This window comes from Protobothrops mucrosquamatus, unplaced genomic scaffold (assembly GCF_001527695.2).
Source record: "Protobothrops mucrosquamatus isolate PMUCROS unplaced genomic scaffold, P.Mucros_1.0 scaffold233, whole genome shotgun sequence".
In the NCBI taxonomy this organism is placed as follows: domain Eukaryota; kingdom Metazoa; phylum Chordata; class Lepidosauria; order Squamata; family Viperidae; genus Protobothrops; species Protobothrops mucrosquamatus.
Genome location: NW_015386584.1, coordinates 242,310 through 265,188, shown reverse-complemented (window position 1 = coordinate 265,188; position 22,879 = coordinate 242,310). Strand labels below are relative to the sequence as shown.

The following is a 22,879-nucleotide window of genomic DNA, read 5'->3' as shown; positions in this document are numbered from 1 at the left end:
CCTACATATATATGTTTTTGTGTCTCTATGTGTACACATATAGGTACACACACACATACATATCCACATATACAAACATTTTTAAGGGAAATGCTAAATCCTTTGCCATTCTTTGCAACTGCCCTTGTATGTGTGTCTCTTCAGCAAGGAGGATGGACTTATTCTATCGGTGTGTGGGTGCCTAGTCAACCTGATAGGGGTTCTGGGGAGAGCTTGGGGTTGTTCCTGAGAGTGTGGCACACAGCCTGGCTGAAGCCTTATTTGCCTCTTGGAATGAACGCCCAGTCGGGGCTTTAGATTAGCTTGTGTTTACACAGCTTCTCTCTTCCTGTGGATCCAGGGGCTCTTGGTGATTTAAAGAGGAGGTTAAATGAAGGAAGAGATGCCTAGAATGCTGCTAGGGGATAACATGAGGTGAATCCACTTCAGCATAACCTAGAGCAGCTAGTAAGGCCTACCTCATGGTAGTAAGGGTGGCAAAGCATAATTGCTTTTCTGCCCTTAATACATTTACAGATAATATCCTGGTGATCTTGTTTCGAGGGTCACAGACAACTATTTATCTTGAGGACGTTGGGGCTGGACACCCATTTGCAAGGCGGCTTTGGTGGAAAATGTATTCTTAAGTAGCAATAGCATTTAGGCTTATAGACTGCTCCATAGCACTTTACTCTTTGGGAGGTTTACAGTATAAAAGCATTCTATGCACGCTGCCCCCAGCAATCATTTAACCGATCTTGAAAGGATGGAAAGCTGAGTAAACCTTGAGCACTGTCAGGATTAAATTCCAGGCTGTGGCCAGAATTTTCCTGCAATATTGCATTCTAATCACTGCGCCACCGGGGTTGAAGGAGGGAATGGTTTCACCAATATATAAAGAGTGGTAGCTTGTCCCTTTCAAGAAGCCCTCATTAGACCCAGTCATTTTGGGCAATTTAAAGAATATTTAGGTGGTCAGGTTACAATTTCAGAGGACCCTGGGAGAAGTGAAATATATGGATTCCCTTTGGCCAATTACTAAATTACTTTTAGTGATATTTTATTGACATAAATTGATTTAAAGTAAAATAATCATTCTGAGTGTGATGACTGCAACTGTCCTAGGAATGCCATCTCTGACTGGGTGATATTCTTAAGAAAAATCTCTGGTTTGCATGAACTGGCTAGGTAACAGCCTGGTGAAAAGCCTTTAATACAGTATAAGAAATGTGGAGAACTTAGGTCTAACAATGTGAACAGATAGATTGTAGCTCATGCATTTTACATATTATGAATTTTTTTGTGCATAAAGCAGTCTGTTGTGGTTTAGAAACTATGGTAATTTAGCATTAAGCAAGATGATTCGAACTTGAGTACCCCCTTTTCCCCCTCCTCCATCAGGGTCACAATAAAGACTGCATCTGCTTTCTACAATAATTACCTAAAGCATACATCTAACCATGAATTATATTAGTTGACACTACTGGTTACTAAAAAAAGTCAGAATTCAAAGCCATGATTTGATTATGGTTTCTTTCAAGAAACCATACTTTAAACAAATTACAACTTGCTCAAGCTTAAATATAACAGTTGAAATTAGTTAAAACCAGAAAGCAGATGTTTCCAGTCTCTTTCTAAACCAAAAATGAAGACAAAGTTCTTGTAACATTGAAAGGGTTATTCAACAGCTATTGAATAATGACATACCTCGGTATAGATTATAGCTGTCATCCAAAAACGTTTGCTAGGCCTCGGAACAGATAGCATTGCCCAAAGGAAGATGAGGATAGGAAGCACAAGGGTAATTGTGGAGGCAGAGATCATATGATTAAGAATGATCACAAAATAGCACACCATTTCTGAGCGGGCTACAAGTGTATTATATAGAGCATAAATAAGAAGCAAATGTCGAGGTTGACCAGCGTAGAATTTCTCAGACTCATCTAGTTCCTCATCATGAAACATTCTATAGGAATAAAATTAGATGCCATGATTTTATAAGCTAATTATATGTAAATATTTTAAATTAAAACATAGAACATAGAATAATAGAGTTGGAAGGGAACTTGGAGGTTTTCTAGTCCAATCCCTACTTATGGCAGGAAATCCTATTCTAGAGAATAATCTGTAAGTAATAGCAATCGCAAAAGCACTTAGATTTACAGTGATTTACAATGTCAGCATGCCCCCAACAATCTGGATCCTCATTTTACTGGCCTCAGAAGGGTAGAAGGCTGAGTCAACCTTGAACTGGTCAGGATCGAACTCCAGGTTATGGGCAGACCTAGCCTGCAATTCTGCATTCTAACCACTGCGCCACCATGGCTCTTGTTAAATAATAGCAATGCTTCTACATAACAGAGTATTGCTCAAGAGCTATGTAACTAATTTCACAGATCAAGTTATAAACTATACCTTAGCTTGTTTATTTTCCAAATCAAGACAAAAAGTTGGTACTATATAAATCAATTACATTTAAAGCAATCCAGTTAAATCAGGGTATTTGAAAAGATAAGTGAATGTCAAGTGAATTCAGCTTGTTAAACAAACTGCAAAAATCCCCAACTGCCAAATGTTTTCACAAAGAATTTTCATCACCACTGTACCTAATTTGCATACTTAATTAATCATGGATATTTACTTGTTAAGTAGTAATTCACTTGCAGTCAGTTCATGTGTCAAAGGTGGAAGAATGGAATCTTCTGGTTTTTCAGACTGATTTTCATCTGGGCTCACTATCATTTGGTTTCTACTAGATAAATCATCCTGGGAACTATCTAAGGGGAAAAGTTCCAAGCTCACAGCTTTGCTATATGAAGGAGGGGGTTCAGCAATGCCATCTAAACCAGAATAGGATGGCATATCTGTATCAGAAATATATGCAGCTCCTTCAGAATCCATACAATAATCTTCCATTTCATGTTCCTCTATGGGTTCAGGTTCTGCCTCTTCTCCTTCATGGTCTTCCCCTTCAACCTCTTCAATAGTTTCTGCCGTTCCCTGACGGGAATATAGCATAGTGACTTGGGTAGCCTCACTGTCAAGAATAAGGAGAAAGAATATTTTTGTCAATTTCTTACTTTACAAATAATATTTATTCCCTCTTTTTTTAAAATTAAAACTGAGTTGATTCTACATTGGATATTCACTGTTAAATCAGTGTGGACTTGACAACATCAGATTTGGAAATGTTCGCATTCCCCCAATGTTTTCATGTTGAAAAAGTTTTGATTTGCTTCAGCATTTTAGAAGTTATTATGATTCTGTTCATTAATCAATAACCATCATTGGGATTGTATAATTATGTTGTATGCCATTATTATTATTTATTATTTATTATTATTATTTATTATTTATTAAATTTATATACCGCCCTATCTCCCTTACGGGACTCAGGGCGGTGAACAGGCGATACTAAAAACCACAATAATAAATAAATAATTTCTATGCTAAAATCAAATTAAATAACAGGCCTGTTCTAAAAACACCCCATGACATGTTTTATTTTAATGCATGTTAAGGTACTTTTTAAATGTATGTTACATATTACTTGTGTATGAAGAACAGGTTCATGATATATGTTTTATAATGCATAAATGAATTGGGATCATACAATGAATGGTCTATCCTCTCTGCTTTAAAAAGATCCCTTGTGCCTTGGCCATAGTTAAACATTTTTGTGAGCAATAATGTTAACTGAAGAGAACCAGAATCATAAATTAGCATCTGAATGCAGCATTCCAAACTCTCAGTTTAACTAAAAAGTAAAACTATAAACAAGCATATAATTAAGAATTCTGAGAGCAAAAATATAAGGATTAAAGTGAAAGTATGAAAACGACATAAATATACGACATGTTACTATCGTCAAAACAAGACAGAGCTGCTTCAAATGAGTATGCAAATAGTTTTACTTATAAAAATGCAAACATCATTTTACATTGCCAAAATATAGAGTGGTTGGGATAATTGAGTGAAAAGCATGCAAGGATTAAGCACCTTGATACTATACTGCCACTGTCAGCGGATGAGGAGGACATATCCATGCTGTATGTTTTACGAAGCCTAGGTCGTGCACGTTCACTTGTTTTAGGAATAGGGTCTGGACCATCTAAATCATCAAGGGTAGATTGCCTGGACAACAACAGTGTAGTTGCTTCCGTGCAGCAGCTATCAGTGCAAACAATTACAAAGAGAATGTTATATACCAATGGCATCCTGATGTGGCTCAATAGTGAACGTGCAGATTGGCCAAGCAAAATACCAATGGAGACATAGACAAAAAAGGATTTAATGGAAGACAACAAGCTTTTTGGTGCCAAAGTATACTATTCTTATTCTGATAACCACACAAGATCAGTAATAACAAAATGTGAAGCCAGGAGAAAGTAGGATGTAAACATATTTATGGTGTAAGACTAATGGAATCCATGCATTCTAGTAAGATTGATAAAATGCATCATTTTTAGCTTCTTTAATCTATCAGTAGCTAAAAATGTTGCAGTTGAGAAACGTATAGGTACATTAGGTACTACAAATCAATATTTTAAAAAGATATAGCCAAATATATTAAAGTTATTGTAAATAGCCTATACTAAAACTAAAAGGGTGCTATATTATTTTAAGTTCCAAATATTGGTGTTTTTTTTAAAAAAATGCAATTGTCTTTATCCCAGCATAGCCACAACCATTTGGGGAGGTTTTAATTCTATTTTTCTCCAGCTTAGAAATGAACATACCTGAGAGCAATGAAACAAATCAGGTATAAATAATGTGTAAGCAGCAGCTTTGTGGAATAGATAGTAGGTATCCATTTTTCATGATACTAGTTATGAGTTTTTGAAGAAAAATGTTTTTCTCTAAAATGAATTAAGAACATTTTGCACAAAATCTGACCATAGGACCCTAGGGTCATATGAACGTATTCTGTCCATCTGATCCAGCCCTAAAAATGGAAATTTTATGCACAGAATAACAAATATAGAAGTTCCTCCAAATGAGAAGTACTCATAGGGTCAGAGTCAGTTCTCAAATGGAACAGATCTCTGCAGCACTAATCTTTTGTAATGCTGCAAAAATAAATGATATAGGAATCAGTTTTACTGTAGGTCACTGTGTTTAAGAATCTGCTATTTGAGAATAATTTGTGGACTCTCGTGTTCTTTTAATACACAGGGCTATTATGTATTAAAAGTGTGAACTTTTTAATACTACATTTATTGAAAGAGTGTCACCTCAAAAATAATGCTTTATTAGATAAACACACTGCTGCTTTTATATACTCTTACCATAAGAAAATTTAAGAATTAATTATATGTTGGCTATCATCTTTTAAATTTTAAACAGAATAGTGCAAGATTCTATGCTGCTTTAGCATCAACTACAAGCTATGCTTCATTACTAGATGTTTATATATTTATGAAGATCAACTCTATCTACTTAGAATTATTGTGCTCATTGTAAGAGAATACCTGGATTCACTGTCACGAGAAGCTGCTGATTCTAAACTTGCAGTCCTCTCAGCCTGTCCAGGCTCATAAATTTCATCCAATCCTGATTCCCTAGAAAGTTTCATTATATGGTTCTGGTAATACATATGGATACTCTCTCGAGTTGGAACATTTCCCTGGGAAGGAAAATGTGAAATTTAGGAAATTAAGCAGGCTAACATTTAGGAGACAAATCAGGGCAATAGAAAAAAGACTTTATTGTCAATTGTTTCGTGAGATCTTTTTTTAAAAGACAAAAAAATAAGCCCCAAGTTAAGAGTTGTAAAGTCAATTAAAAATCCTGCAGTCTCATGAATATGAGGCGCATGAGTATTGTAGTATTGTTTTCTTTATATGTCACTCCTAAAACTTTCCTGCATACTTTATGACAGCAAAAGAAGCATAAAATAAAACAAAACTAAAACCAAAATTATTCATTTTAGCGTGTCAGGAAAGAAGAAAATACAACGAAGCTGCTATTTATAAGATTCTAACCGCCCTCCAACAGGTAAATCAAATTAAACCTGAGATCACATATCTGTTTTTTTACCATTATGAAAAATAAATGAATACGTTGTAGTACCTTTTTTATTTCTCTAGTTAGCATGCATCTCTCAATTCTTAATACTGTGGAGATATCAATATGCTCTCTTGAAATTGAATTTAGCCAAGCTGTAAAACTGTCTATTGTCGCCAGAAAAAGAACCCAGGTAAACTTCAAAATGTTATATATTCTTTTAAAGATATTATCTGAGAAAGAAACAGGAAAACATGCTTTACAAAATGATACTCAACAGTTATGAATGTTATAACAAAAATCAGAACCATGAACCATTATCTGAGGGTAAGTTCCAACAAACTCAGGAAAACATACTCTTTATTTGATGTGCACACGATGACACTGTTTTCTATAGTTTTTCTATCTCCAAGGGTTAGTGATTAGCAAAACTTCAGAATTAAACTTATTTCATTTTAATATCTATTAGTATAATTGTTAGATCATGCTATGGACTTTGCTTTGCTTATACAAAAATGTTTATTGCCAGAATGTTTCTTAAATTTTGCATTTGGCTTTAAAATCACTTTGTAGTCAATCAACATCTTCTACCCAATGTACTATTTGCACTCTCAGCAGTATTTTTTCTGTTCAAAAAGTAGTGATTGATATGAAAAATGATTATGACTGCAATACCTTTTAACTGAAAATGGTACCTGAACAACTTGCCAGACTCCAACTAATGTTTGGAAGTTAGCTTGAATTATATAACATTTAACATTTTAAGTGATTTTCAAGATACAAATATCAGTAAATTCTGCAGTATATAAAGATTATTATCTTTATTTTAGAGATAATAGAGCTGCACGTTCAGCTGCTATTATTTAAAATAAAAACTTAGCTTGCTTCTTTGCTTACCAGGGCCATCAGATTTACTTTTGACAGGTTCATCTCTTTCTGCACCCTCCATATCTATTTCAACTGACAAATCAAAATGAAAGAATGAGCAAAATTAGACTTACTGACTTCAATTACCTTTTTTTTTTTACTGAACACATAATTAAATATATTTATTGAACACAAAATGAAGCTTTTTAATGATGCCACACTGCTAAATTAATACTTTGCACTGATTGCTTGACCAACATTACCTTTTTCCCCAAACCAAAACCAACACTCTAGTTGTCCCAAAGGTGCTTTTTCAAGAGCTCTGCCTGGATGGTGGGGAATGGAAGGACTTATATTCCTTGCAGACAGCTAGTCATTTGCATTCTTTTAGAGAGTAGTTGAGGCCATTTGGAGGTTTATCTGTGTCTTCAGGGTCACTTGAGTAGTGCAAATGAGTGTGGAGCCTTCTTGGAACTGTGAAAGGACTGCGTAGTCATTGAGAAGTTGGAGCTGCTCTGTGTCTCTTCACTGCTGATCACAGGTGCAGGCTGTTGGGGATGAGCCTGTGTTGTCTGCATCTCAAACTGAAGCGCAAATGGTTCTTATAGTCTGCATTTTTTCTGGAAATCTGTTCATACTGGTAGTCCCGCACCATTTGAAGGGTGTTCATCCCATTATTCATCCTGCAGAAAGCACAGCTCCAACTTCTCAATGACCACATAGTCCTTTCAGCAGTTCCAAGAAGGCTCCACACCCATTTGCATTTCACAGATGACCCTGAAGACACAGATAAACCTCCAAGTGGCCTTAAGAATGCAAATGACCAGCTGTATGCAAGAAATATAAATCCTTCCATTCCCCCTCATCCAGTCAGAGCCGAAGAAGCTTCTTGGATGAGAAGTGAAATGTCTTCAAAGAAAAAACAAGAAAGTCCAGTTGTCCCTTGAAAAAGCACTTTTGGGACAACCATGACCTGGATGAGTAAGAATCTCCATAGACCAGTGGTTCTCAACCTTTTTAATGCCTTATTGACTTTTTAATGCCGCGACCCCAACCGGTCATAAGTCGAGGACTAAACCGGTCGTAAGTCGAGGACTAAACCGGTCGTAAGTCGAGGACTACCCAACCGGTCGTAAGTCGAGGACTTTTCCTGCCCGGGAGCGCCGCGCATGCATGGTTCCGCCCCCTGCGCCGGCCGAGGCATAGCTGGCAAATGGCAGAGACGGAGCAGGCCGACCACCAGCTGGCCCAGCCCAAGGGAGGTAAGGCACCCGCCGGAAAAGGGAAAAAAATGGCGGACAAAAAAAATGGCGGACAAAAAAATGGCGGACAGCCTTGCTTGGCGACCCCTGTGAAATGGTCAATCGACCCCAAATGGGGTCCCGACCCACAGGTTGATAACCACTGCCATAGACATTTAACACTTTAGTTGTTATTCTCCAGTAGCCATCTAACAGTAGTATTAGTCTATATAATGCCCATGATGAGTACTGATAAACTAGCAAACAAAGATTAATTGGACTGGCAGTAAATCTTGAATTTCCTTATTCTATTTCCTTTTTTTAATTCCGGTGGACTTTATTTCAATAATTTTTTTGGCTGCCTAGACTCCATGTGACTAAACTGAAGAACCACATCATGATTGTTAAGTTCCATGAAATCATAATTTCCTGAAAATCCAACTAGAGATCTCAGTAAAACTATGGAAGCTACCTGTGATTTTCTGAATGCAAACTATGGTTCTTCTACAATCAGAGTGGAAAATGCTATTTGTATAGCTAACAGAGATAGCTGAGAATATTTCTGAAGCATACCTTCATCAGATACTTTCTGCCTTTTTTTATTCTTTTTCTTCTCTTTGCGCCTCTGTCGTAGGGCAGTTTTAGGATCAGTAATCCAGGCCTGATAAAGAAACTAAAGGGAAAAAATCAATTTATTCATATTCTCTAGTAAGTAAATGTTAAGCAGATAACAAAAAGCATATAAATTTGGAAAATGTATTTAGTATTGGGAGATTATGAAAACATAAACCATTTAAGGAAATATTCATTCAAGTTGAAATATTTCAAATAATATTTGTAACTTTGATAAACCAAAACATTTGAGCAGAACTGTGGATTCTTATGAATTTGATATGAATCTATAACAATTGTGTTCAATAATCTAAAAATGAAGTAATATTTTACCTACAGACTTTCATATTATTACCTAATCCAATCCATAACCCATATGAGTAATAAAAATATTTTTGTGATAACAAATCTTTTACTAGCTAGCACTGTATTTACTAATGACACTTATTAGCTATAGCCAACACAAATATATAGATGCATGCAAAAGAAAGCAGATGAGAAAATAAACAGAAGATTGTTTATTGGCAAGATAAGCATGCTTAGACTCCCAGGAAAGGTGGAATATGCCATCATTAGATAAATCACTAATGTTACTTTAGCTGTATTTAAAACTTCTGCTTTAGACATACACACTTTGGTGTCTATTAATATATGTATTTTAAAAAATATTCCATTATATATATATAATGTTCCATATTAGCAACTTTTGACAGGACAAATTCAGAGATGTTTTAGGTAAGCTGTTCTTACATACAGACTCCCAAATTTTCCATAAATCTACCTTCTGTTTTGCATTCTTGTGCAATCTTCCTGACAAATATTATCATATAGAGCAAAATCCCATAATTAATTTATCCAGGACCTATAAATGCATGCAATTTGATGTAATCTACTTAATACAATTTAGACAAAAAGTCTAGGATTATGCCAAGATTTGGCTCTGCATTTTCTTTCCGATATTAATAATTATAGCTAAATTAAGATATCTCATCATCAAGTTTGTAAATTGAAAATGTAAGTCAAATCCTTGGTTGTCCCAAAACCTCCTCAAACTCATATTAAGATGAAAAATGCAGTAAAGGGATATTCTGCCAGAATACAATGGGAACAAGATATTATTCTACATGGTATAGAATATCAAATACCTTTGCAGCTTTGATTAAATATTGAAGAATAGTTTTGGGCAGTTTAATAACAGACTTTGGCAAGGCTAAAATGGCTGAAGCAAATTTCGCAATAGCTCTCTATGAAGAAGGATAAAGCAAGACAAATTAGTGAAAATGTAAAGGCTAATATTTTAAGAAACACACTGTACAATTCTATTAGCAATAGGATTGATATTAAGTTAAAACAGACTTATACAATGTTAACTGAGCATTCAATTTAGCAGTGCATTAGATTTAGTTACAGGACAGTGCATAAAAGTTATTTAGTTACACGAGTAACAATTATATATTAGTAATCTGGATTAGGAAAGCACATTCTAAATGAATCTTCAGTATTTCACAGATATAGTTACACATCCTTGTCTCTGCCTCTAATATCTTTATGAATGGAGAAAAAATTCATGACAGACATATACACATACTGTACCATTCTATAATTCTATAATTTCTCAGATTAAAAAAACCCAATTCTGCAAAATAAATATGAAGGGTACAATAAAAATCAGAACAGTTTAGGATAAAGCAATATAAACTCAGGATATTTATATAATTTTTGAATCCATAAAACACAAAATTACTTTCAACTCATGAACGATAAACTAGTATCTCTGATAAAACTAGAAAATACTGCCTGAGTTTCAAATGAACAATACATCTTTTGTAATTGGTATTTATCATGTACGTTAATATAAATTAATAAATATATTCAATCATTAAAAAATAAAATCAATGTGTCCTATAAAGGATAGCATGAGAAGCTGGTATTACAATTTCAGTTAAATTAACTACTAATGCAAGATTCTCTGTATGAGCTGCAGCTAATACAAAATGCAGCAGCCAGACTACTGGAAGGACAATCCTAACAGTGGAGAACAGCCACTATTTTATAGCCACTATTTGTTTACCAGCAAGCTTCCAGACCAAAATCAAAATGTTTAATTTATTCAGTGGGTTATTTTGAATAACATCTCGTTTGAATTTAATTTGTTCATTGGTCTGGACTTCTAGAGAGGTTTCAAAACCAATGAGGTATGGGCAAGAATTCTGGCCTCTCTATGGTATCCCTGTTTGTGGAGTCCTCTCTCCTCATAAGTGTCTTTGGCCCATACTGATTATAGGCACCATCACAATATAGGCTTAAATATGATAAGAATGGATTGTTTTTAACTGAACTGATTAATTCATGCATGTTGCTGTTGCTGTCTGCCTAAAGTCTCTTTGGATTGGGATAGTTAGAAAAAGAAGTCAAACTAACAAACAAAAATTATAATACTTAGTTAGGCAAAATGTAAAGTATACAGAGTGAATCTGCTCTCTGAATTGAACCCAATTATATGACAGTTTATAGAATTTAACATGCTCAATTTACCACAAGCTCCTAAGTAAACAATCCCAATCTTCATTTTAAAAACTTCTATCATCTTACTGAGAGTCAGCTGTACAGATGCAGATGTGACAGGATCACATGTATCTGGACTATGATATAATTTTCCATGCTGATTTACCTCTATGGTCTCTTTAAAGAATTTAGCCCGTGGAATACATCTAATACCAGATTGCCCTACTTTATGAACATACATATAGGGTTGTCCATGGGTGTGTGGGTATGTTCAAAACATTCAGAGGACAGCTCTGGTTGTGGATGCATCTTATTTGTTTTTGCCCCTTTGATGTCTAGATGAATGTTCTGAATCTGAATAGGCATAAATTAATCAGATTGCTGGAGTCCGTTATATCAAAAAGTATTGGCTTACTTTTCTGTAATCTAGATACATTTATTTTCAATATATTGTTGGCCTCTTATTTGTAACTAGAGATTTATTCAAAGATCTATGCTTATAAAAGTTTATCTTCAAATCTGCAGTTGTTTTACCCAAGCCAAAATGCATCTAAACAATATCAAGTAATAGAAACTGAGAGGGGTTTTTTATAACTTCGCTCTGATACATTAAAGAATAGATTTAAGAACATGAAGCCTTATTTAAAAATAGCTGTGCTACATGCATAATTGAATGGAAATCCATCTCCAATACCATTGTTGCATTACAGAACTATGACAACTATGATGTACACAAGAATCAATTAAACAGAATCAATATACATCATCATTCTTTCACTGCAATTTAGACTAATCAAGTTGTCTTTTTAGGAAATGTATAGAGAAAAAGTCAAGATGGGCAATGCACATAAAAAAATAGGCATAGATGTGATCACAATTGTTGTGGCCACCATTTTGAGCACATCTGGTAGCCACTCTTTTTTTGTAGGAATACCATGCAAGTGAAAACAGTACCTGGAAAGCAGATCTTTTGGGAGGCTCTTCCTCTTCCTTTCCTTCCTCCTCCTCCTCTTCTTCACTGTCCGACTCAAACAAATAATAATCTCCACTTCTGACCACTAAGCAAAATAAAATATTTTTTTTATTTCTCATAAGGAAACAATTCTCATAAGGTCTATACTGAGCCATGACTCAAAGACTCAGAGAAGTAAGCCTGATTATAGGAATCAGTGGCAGGATGTACAAAAGTGGAGAAAAGACAAGCAAGGCACAGAGATCACTTGGGATGTTTGTCATCACAAAAAAGAAACCTAAATAATAGGAACCTTATAGAATGATCAGAAGAAAAGTTGAGAAAAAAGTTGGAATATGTTAATGAAAGTTTGCAACATTCATAACTTCCAAAGTTGTTTTTTTTATTTGTGAGAGGTTGAGAATTTTTTAATTCCAGAGGAGCACATTAAATTAATATGTGCTCCCTTCCCCCTCCCAAAAAGAACAACTACAAAAAGGTAATACTGCTAAAAGTCTGCTAGCATTTGGAAGCATTCTTCTCTTTTGCTATAATCGTTAAGTTTAATATTAAGAAAAAGATAAATACATTCTTGTAGATAACACTTTTTGCTTGTAAATTGTGAAATGGATGCCTCCATATCTTCAAGTCGAAAGATAGTATGAATGAACTGGGCCTTATATCCTTGAACAGAAGCTCATTTTTTAAACATTAAATAAGCTAATAGGTCCAAATGGATCAAAAAAGGAAAATATAAATTAAAAATAAAATATTAAGCAAGAGATAAAATTAAAGTAACAGCATTACATTTGCCTATTAAGACAATGTTTTCAAATAAAGAAAAATATTTTAATATATTGATTATTACAATAAGAAACACAGATAGAATGACTTTTGAGATTATATTTGACCCTCATTATATAGCTTTCTGAACCATAAAAAATAAATTATTCAATCATACCTTATCCTCTATTTTATCTAAAGCATGTATTAAATAATGTATCTTAGATCAAAGATAAATTGATAAACTGTGCCCTGACTAGGCTATAGAAAAATTTTCTTTAGCTTGAAGATTAAAGAGAAGTAGAAAGCAACTGAGAGAAGTATCTGAATAATACAGAACAATGAAAAGCTAGAAAATTGAACAGTGAAGTAAGTGTAGTCAGAGAATTATCTAAAATGAGGAACAAAAAGCTTGACTATCATAGAAGAAACTGTAGTGGTGCAGTGGTTAGAATGCACTATTGCAGGCTAACTCTGCCCACAAGAGTTTGATCCTGACTGGTTCAACCTTCCATCCTTCTGAGGTCGATAAAATACGAACCCAGAGTGTTGGGGGAAATATGCTAATATTGTAAACCATTCAGAGAATGCTGTAAAGCATTATGAAGCAGTACATAAATCTAAGTGTTATTGCTATTGCTGTATACAATTATGGTTTTGATCACATCTTCCTCATTTATGAACTACACAAAATTATTCCATAGTATAGATGTTTTTTTTACAGAAAACTCTTTCTTATTTGAATTTTACTACTTTAGAAATGTTATAATTAAAATTATAATTATAAAATTATAATTAAAATTACTTAGCTGCAAATTGGAGTTAATTTTAGACTCAGTTATTCTGATGTCATATATCAATATATATTTTGTAAATTATACTATGTAGTCTAGGATGTATGTGTAGTTGGTATCTCCTAAAAGTATGAGTAGTTGTTTGCATAAATATGACTGCTAAACATGTAAATCTACTTGTACAAAAATCACATTGGTTGTAAAATATGTATAGTGACAGTTGCAGAAAGAATAGATCTATACTAGCCCAGGGGACACTATGAATCTCCTTGGCAGTGGTGGGATTCAAATACCAGAACAACCAGTTCTCTGCGTGGATGCCGCTTCTGGAAGACGGTTCTGAGCCAGGGAGGCCTCCCAGGCCCAGAACGGCTCACCAGAAGTCTGTGGATGCCCCTTCCGGAGAGGCCTCCCCAGCTCAGAACAGCCCACTGGAAGTGGTGCCAACGCACTTCTGGTGGTCCGTTTAGGAACTTTCAATCCATGTCTGCAAGATTTAAACATCACACAGGTAGGGCAGGAGAAGAATTATCTATTTGTGACTCTACTTGTATGTACATTTCTCCTGTGTCCCAACTCAAATTCTAATCTGGGAAACAACTGGAAGATAAATGCAGAAGACCATCTTCTTTAATGGAACATCTCAGAGGGCCAAGAATTGAAGATGTCACAATGGGATGGTCCTTATTTCTCTTCTTCTATATTGTTGTAGTCTTTGTGCTAAACAACTCACTTATATACAGGTTCCTCATTCTATACCTGTGGATGCCCCTTCCGGAAGTCCGTTCTGAGCCTCCCCGGCTCAGAACAGCCCACTGGAAGAGGTGTCCATGCACTTCTGGTGGTCCGTTCTGGGCCTTGCAAAAAAGGGCTAGGGCATCAGCTGGTTTGCCGAAGTCAACAAAAAATTAGCTACCAGTTCTATCAAATCAGTGCGGACTGGCTGAATCCCACCACTGCTCTCGGTAACAATGTGTTCCATACATGCAATATGAGTATATATGACATCTTATGTGAACAATGATTCTAAATTATATAGCTGTTCACAGTGGGATCCAATTAGGAAAAGTTATCAGTTTCTTTCCTCAAAATGCATTTATCTAAACTTTTGTTCTTTTATGACTATAAGTATTAAAATAATTCATCCATTTCTTACTAGTAAATGAACTGACAAATAAATTATAATAATCTTTAATAATTTAACTTATTCTCTTATTATAATTATTGTCTCCCAATGTCCTTAACAGAAGTCATTAGTAAGCCTTATATAAGGGACTATACCCAATTAATGTATGTTGATATATCTGTAGAAGGATGGTATGATTAAACTGCAATAATGCACTCTTGCAGGCATTAATTAATGTGGTAAAGAAATATGATTTAACTGAAAATTGCAGCTTAATTTTCAATAAAATCATACCTCTCTACTTACAAACCATTTCTTCACACATCGGTTGTAACTTATCATTTAAATGGATGATGTTACAGCGAGTAAACCAGTGAAACAATATTATTTTCTTCTCCACAGATTGATTTTGCAAATGTTTTGGAGAAAGAGAGAGCAACCGGTGTGAGAAAACATGTTTTTCATGCCATGCAGAAGAAAAGCCCTGAGAATTCTATGTTAGCACAGAAGGCATAAGATAATGACACTTTCTGTTGAGATACAACAGTACTCTTCAAATATTATATTTAAATATTTAGAAATGATCTTGGCTTACCAAATATGGAATTACTGTTCTGACTTGTGGATAATTATTTTAAAAGGGCATACAAGGCTAGTGGATAGTATTCATTTTCAGGGCTTGGCCACAGGTTGCTGTTCACAAGTATATGCATTATTGCAATAATATGGATTCTATAGTGGTTTCCTAAAACATGTAATGAGGGTAAAATGAATCAAAAAGAATGAAATGAACTGGAATAATTTAACAAGTTTATGTATGGATGCAGGTCACTTTCACAGTAGACTATAAGAGAAAGAGGGTAAGTATACTAATTCACTCCACTTTCTGCCTGAAATAAAATCTACTGCAAAAGATAACCTTGGATCCCTATAGTCTTTGAGTCATTCTTATTATCTGAATTTCAACAATTTTTCTGTAGCAGCAAGACTAATGAGGATTAACAGAGACCATATCCTGGTCCTTTTGGAAAAGCTACAGATTCAAAACACATTACTTGTAATGATTTATTTGACTGAAAAGTAAAACAACAGCTGGGTCTTCAATAACTGTCTGAAAATAGGATAGGTCTCTATAAATTTTCATCATGCCCTTTAGTAATATAAATATATGTACATATATATATATGCATAGGTACAGTTTACTTGTGACTTGACATAAATAAAAATCTGGAATATTTGTTAAATAATTGCATCAGTATTTTTGCTACAGCAGAAATAGTTGCAAAATATTTACTGTATTTTTCTTTCACATAGTGAATATTTGCTTAAGGAGCTAACTGGACCTTGCATCAAGATATGGTTGCCTAAAAGAAATACGATTTTTCTCTGTGAAATCTTTTGAATCCACATGACTACCAAGTCACAAGTATAAAACCATGCATAAAACAAATAAGTCTTGGGAATGCCTCCATTCTGGTCAAGGATATAAGGGCTAAATTCATGTACTTTAAAGATGATTGAGAAACCTACTGGAAGCATGATCAACCCAAGGTCGCCACCACTGCTTTTTTTTGCCCTTGGTTTTTTCTTTGTCTGCTTCTCCTAAAATGAAATATGTCCAAGCATTAATTTTACAAAGTGAAAAACATATTATGCCTTATATTTTTTCCATTTTTTGCAATCTGTGCAAGAGCAGACCCAATTCTAATACTTTCAAGAGACAAAACACAAAAAGTATTTGCTTGCTATTATTATAATTACTCTATTCATAGAACCTGGCTAATCTGATATAGAAATAAAATAGAATTTGACTTCAAATTTCTCTATATTTAAGGAAATATAATGCTTATTTATTATAAATTAAAACTAAGCTGCAGCAAATTAAAATCCATCATATAAAAACTAAAACAACTGAAACCCAAAGTATTTATTTGCATTCATAAAATACATTTCTTGACTCAATTTTTGTTTCAAATAAAAAAAAATCTGTTAAGATAAAAAATGTGTTTGCTATTCTGAAATTGTTTAGGTATCATACAGAAAACCAGTTCAAATTCCATTATGAACTGTGTTCTATATATCAACCCTTAAAAGATCTGACAGTTTGTTATATTCTAAAATTTTACGTTATATTTTAGCATTCCAACCCCAACCCATTCTTCAGAGAAAGGGATAACATATTTTTGTAGATAACCAAATGTTATTCTTCCACTGCAGTGAAAAGGAAGGGCAAGAAAGGGATATTATAGAAGAAAGTAGGATTTATTCCCAAATAAATATGCAGAGGAGCAGATTGTGAATCCCTCCCAACAAATGTCTGGATGAGGCACTATACTTTCCTATATATATTCATGTTAATAATACTAAGGTCCAAACAATAAATACCAACGTCGGATATAGTGAAGGAATAGTACCATCATCATCATCTTCTTCTTCTTCAGCAACCTTTTGAATTGCTTGCTCATCTGAGGCTTCTTGACTCATGCTCATCACCCTTTCTTTACCCTTTTTATACTTCTGTTGTCTGGCTTTGATATGATCCATCCTGTCAAAAGAGAATTTGCACTCTCAGAATTAAATCATTATCTTTGTGGACCCAAAGAGGACAAAAATGTAAAACTATTATATGATATTCTTAATATATTATCAAATGACATTACTGCTTATATCAGAATAAACATTTGCATAGAAAGAAATTACACAAAGTTGTACATAACACTGAATGAGAATGCCTGATTTCTTTTTCTAAATTAAAAATTGTAGAAGAACTGTAATATCTCCATTTGTGTTTCCCCATCATCTTTTTTTTGGGGGGGGGGGAACAGAATCTCAGTACTCATAGATACGTAAGCTGATATACACTTACACTCAGCATTGTAAATTGTCTTCTAAAGTATGGCTTAACCAAGTTACAGATGTTTGTGCTGGACTACTATGTACATTATATATGGTTGTAATCACCACTAGATGTTACTTGACTTTCACTTATTTTGTCATTAGCTATGTCTTATTTGATTCATGAGCTGCTCTCAAAATTCCAAAGGTTTTCACTGCCTTCTATAGCATCAACGATAAGTTAATGATTAAATACTTTTGTTCTGATTAATGTGGTGGTGTTATGTGCCAGCGTCCAGAAAGGAATTTTTAAGGGAAAAGAAAAGCATACTGTCTCTTCAATTGATCCATTGATTTTTTCTCTTCCTCAAGTCTTGCTTTTACAGCTTTCACAATTGTGGCTTGGAAAAGTTCAGCACCTCTGAAAAATAAATACATATTATTATTGTTGTTGTTGTTGTTGATAAAAACAATGCAACACAAACACATAGGATGACAGTCACAATTTTGCCACCAAGATGGAAACAGAAGATGAAATTGATTCAACAGATTTGCTGAAAGAGCGAGAATAAGGAAAATATTCTGAAATGTATTCATAAGGTTGACTTTCCTAATATATGAATTTTCAGATCTGTGATAAGAGCGTCCCTTGATTAATTTATACAAATTATATATTTCATTTCACTTTTATAGTTTGTAAAATATTTAATCAAAACATATGTCTGCATGGATCTATACAGTTATTAAAATACAATGCTTCACTTTACCTGGATGCCAGAATCTGTGAAGCTTTAATATCAGCAATAACGTGAAGGAAGTAGTAACTCATGAAAACTCTTCTTTGGAGCAACAGAAAAGCAAAGCAAATGCTGTCCCAGATTATTCCTGCCTCTCCGCTTGGCAATTTACACTCTGGGTCATCCAAAGCTGACAAAAACAAACATCAAGGATAAGCATCAAAATATTACAAGATTTTTTCTGATCTGACCAAAGAGAATAAAAAGGTTTAGGAACTTTCAATCCATGTCTGCAAGATTTAAACATCACACAGGTAGGGCAGGAGAAGAATTATCTATTTGTGACTCTACTTGTATGTACATTTCTCCTGTGTCCCAACTCAAATTCCAATCTGGGAAACAACTGGAAGATAAATGCAGAAGACCATCTCCTTTAGTGGAACATCTCAGAGGGCCAAGAATTGAAGATGTCACAATGGGATGGTCCTTATTTCTCTTCTTCTATATTGTTGTAGTCTTTGTGCTAAACAACTCACTTATATACAGGTTCCTCATTCTATACCAAAGTGACATGAATCACAACAGGGTTATAACACAAGAAGCTTTCCTGTGGTAGTTAAAAGCCAAGAAGCTAACTATAATAACCACAAGAATACAAACTCTGAAATTAATCAGCAGTTTTTAAATAGAAAATACATTGAAAAGTAAGGAAACATAATTTTTAAAAATGCAGAATAGTATTTGTAGTAATTAGGTCTAAAGTCTATATGAATAACAAAATACAACCTGCAAATAAAAACAAATTGATGACACTATCAGATACAATATCTGGTTAGAGTGTGCTTCGTATATGCTATTACTTCAAAAAAAAAACAACACCTCTGCCTATCTTGGACAAAATATATAAAAATGGTGCTAAATTCTCAGAGAAAAATGTTTTTCCACCAACTATTTATTTACCAATCTGAATTTATTTTTATTATTTATTATAAAAATAACAAAATAATTTTCAATTTCAGAGAGAGAAACAAATATGCTTATTGTTTTTTAAATGATGGGTATCTGAAAGACATTAATGGAATTTTTAAAAAAAATAGACAAAGAACTTTATAGGTCTATACTTACGAATGTCATAACCTTTAACTGTACAAGCCAGACTGAATGCTTGAATCACCCAACAGCTATTGTTGATCAATGACTTGATGTAGCCGCATGCTCCTATCTGGAATAAATAGAAATTGATATGACAAAAGAAATTAAAATAAAAGCCTGTCAATACTTTAATACTACACAAAAATGCAAAAAAGAGAAATTGAATTTTTCTTTTCTTTAATGTTTGTAACTAAACTGTATATACTCACTGCAGTAATTTCTTCTATAATTTTTAACTAGACAAGCAAATAAATAAATATTATAATAAAATAAACACTTGTTAATACTACTAGATATAACTGTTTACACAAAGATAAAAAAAGAAAAATTGAATTATTCTTTTCTTCAATGTTTGTTACTCTTCAACTGAATATGCTCAATGCAGTACTTTCTCCCATAACTTTTTAAATAGTGTTATTCTCTTTTGACTTCTTTCATTGTAATGTCATAAATACAATAAAACAAGAATTGCTTTGTAAATAATCCAGTATAAATACTGCAAAATTCCCCTTATTTTTTATTTCAATTTGTGACCATATCAGATACAATCAAGGCCATCAACTCTATGGTAGATATCTCAGAACAAAGAGGGAACCTGCAGCTAAAGCTGCAATGATAAACATTAATTGTTTGTTAGAGCTCCAAGCAATCTGGAACAAGTAATACTGAATGGAGTTTGAAGAAGCCTCAAAGGCAAGGAAAGAATGGAAATAAATATTTTCAATATTCAGCCACCTATCCTCAGTACTGTATATGTGTTTCTTGACCTTGGCAACTTTACAATGTGTGTACATCAACTCCCAGAATAGGAATCAATGTTCATACATCTTAAAGTTGCTAAGGTTGAAAAACACTGTTATTTATAACCACAACGCTTTAATGTCAAGAGCTGAATGGTTTCTAGAGAGCAAGAAAAAGATGAACTAAGGTGGTGGGACTCTTTGTAAAATAACAAGTATACATTTATTTTCAGAAACATTTAATAATCATTTCAAAAAAGGAAGATACTTACCGATAATATATTTTTCATTGTAATCACAAAGACATTATAAGCAATCAGCCAATCCCAATATCGAAGGATGCTCCTGATTGGCTTTAGTAACAGATCTCCTCCAAAAAGTAGAAAATAAAAACAGGCTACCAAGTAACCCATACAAAATATACTGATCCGAGTGGTTCCCGTTATAAAGATGATAGTGAGAACAAACCAGAAGAGATAACTGAACACAACCACTTTACTCATGTCTAGATAAGATCTGTTACAAAACAAAGTAGGAAGGAGAGTTATCAAATTTATGTTCAGATCATATACATTTTAATGTACAATGAAATGATTTTTCTTAACAAGTATTCAGCATATAATACATATTGATGACATGATTATGTGTTTACAAGAAAATATTATCCATTACACAGGGGTTTTTCAAACTCTGGGATGCAGAAAGCTCCTAAATGGTAAACAATTTTATAACAGATTCCACTATTACTGATGAATAAAAAAACTAATCATTGCATTGAGATTATATTTGGCAAGAATACATACACACACACAAAACACTGTAATTTAAGTACCACAGGGCTTCTCAAATTCTGTGACACAGCAATTGTTTGCTATCAGTTTGCTCAGGGAAAATAAGGAATAAAATCCAGAATATTTGACAGAATGCCCACTTTCCCTCTGCATGTTTGATGAGGTTATGTTTTAATTGCAACATGCAAGCTGCTTACTTTTGAGAGGAAAATGACTCAGAGCATTCATACTTTATGCTAAAATAACAAATTTAAAATTAATTTATATTTTTATAATTATAGATAGCTATTGTAATTATTGTTCTGATAGCTTTGTTTTCAACTGTTCACTTTTTTATTTGTTTCATTCATAATGTTTGGGTAATTTTATTTATGATAAATTTAAGGGAATTTATCAAAACATTGGTATGTAAATTCTAGAATTTGTAATAGAGAAATGGAAAGGTTGCACTATCTTTTTGAGGTGGCCAATGATTTCCTTCCTTCTTTCCATGCAAAAGCAATGATTCTTTGAAAGTATAGAAGAAAGGTGAATTTTTTTCACTTCTATAAACTTTTATTTTGTAGCCAAAAAGTAAAATAGTAACACTTATAGTAATGTAATTTATCACCAAACTGATAAATTCAGAGACCTGACTATAGGAAATTGAGTTCTTGCAATTTCTTTTGATTTGGGACCATCCAATGTACTTAAGAACATAGCATGTAATCAATGCTACATAAATTTATCATGCAACAAGACTTCCCCTATCTTTATCTCTGCCAGAAATCTGCTCCTAATTACTATAAACCCTTGGAGTAGATATTAAAGATAAAGAAGAGCTGAAGAGAAAAAGAGAATTTATTCTGTTACAGGTGCTTGTTCTACTTGCAGGACAATTAGATAGAAATTATGTAACATCTTATACTTCTTTTATTGATCAATTTTATATATTACATAATTTATATCTGATTGTCCTACAATTTTATATATTCTTATATAAAGAACAAAATTCTGTTATTTGATAATCTTATCCCACCTTAGAAAATAGCAACAAGAGACAACATGTGTGACGGACAACTGCAGTAAAGTTGCAGAAATTCAATTCTGAACCTTACCAATTCAAAGCTCACAAAGAGGATCTGATTTCTGGGAAAAAGTAATAAAAGCCTATGTCAATAGTCATTATCCAGATCTTACCGGCAATGAATAAAATCAGGAACAGGGTTGTGTTGACTAAATGAAGCTGCTTCAAGGTTCATGCAGATTTCTACATTGTCTCCAGCCATGATGCGTACCGCAGCCTTATTCTCATCTTCAAATGTCTGCCTTTGTAAGGATGCACATAGTAGTAACATGAAATCATCTGATGGAAGAAGGTGTTGAATTGAATATAGATGTGATGGACATCTCACATGTTTTTCATATAAAGAGGAAGACTAAGGGCCCAGTATGAGCCTAGCATCAGAATGGAGGCAGAACCATGTTGTCATACACAAACAGCAAAGAGGTAATAATGAGTAGCAATATTCAGAAAATAATTTTCTCTGGAAGAATGGCTTACTTAAAAATAGGTTGCTACTCCTCAGTAGCTTAGTTTCTACAGTTAAGTTCAAGGTTTGAGACAAATTTAGAAGACTGTGAGGCTACAAAGCATAAATATTTCCACTTTACATTTTCCTGGCTCTGATGATCCTTTGCTACTTTATCTTTTGAATTTTGACTATTCATTCAAAACTTTTGATGTCTTCAATGCTGGACTGTACTGTGACTGCACTTT

General features: G+C 33.7%; 1 protein-coding gene across 1 annotated transcript in view; it reads right to left on the bottom strand.

The window, feature by feature from the left end:
* The window catches only part of PIEZO2 (piezo type mechanosensitive ion channel component 2), a 133,122-nt gene that overhangs the window by 19,086 nt on the left and 91,157 nt on the right, over window positions 1–22,879 (bottom strand). The window contains exons 24-37 of the mRNA XM_015814256.1: window positions 22,300–22,465; window positions 20,602–20,845; window positions 19,563–19,659; window positions 18,468–18,627; window positions 18,032–18,121; window positions 17,280–17,410; window positions 16,396–16,464; window positions 12,165–12,268; window positions 8,667–8,766; window positions 6,883–6,945; window positions 6,052–6,218; window positions 5,451–5,605; window positions 2,621–3,016; window positions 1,687–1,945 (exon numbers count right to left, since the gene is read on the bottom strand). Coding sequence (XP_015669742.1) covers window positions 1,687–1,945; window positions 2,621–3,016; window positions 5,451–5,605; window positions 6,052–6,218; window positions 6,883–6,945; window positions 8,667–8,766; window positions 12,165–12,268; window positions 16,396–16,464; window positions 17,280–17,410; window positions 18,032–18,121; window positions 18,468–18,627; window positions 19,563–19,659; window positions 20,602–20,845; window positions 22,300–22,465 — 2,201 coding nt within the window. The remainder of the gene's footprint in view (window positions 1–1,686; window positions 1,946–2,620; window positions 3,017–5,450; window positions 5,606–6,051; window positions 6,219–6,882; window positions 6,946–8,666; window positions 8,767–12,164; window positions 12,269–16,395; window positions 16,465–17,279; window positions 17,411–18,031; window positions 18,122–18,467; window positions 18,628–19,562; window positions 19,660–20,601; window positions 20,846–22,299; window positions 22,466–22,879) is intronic.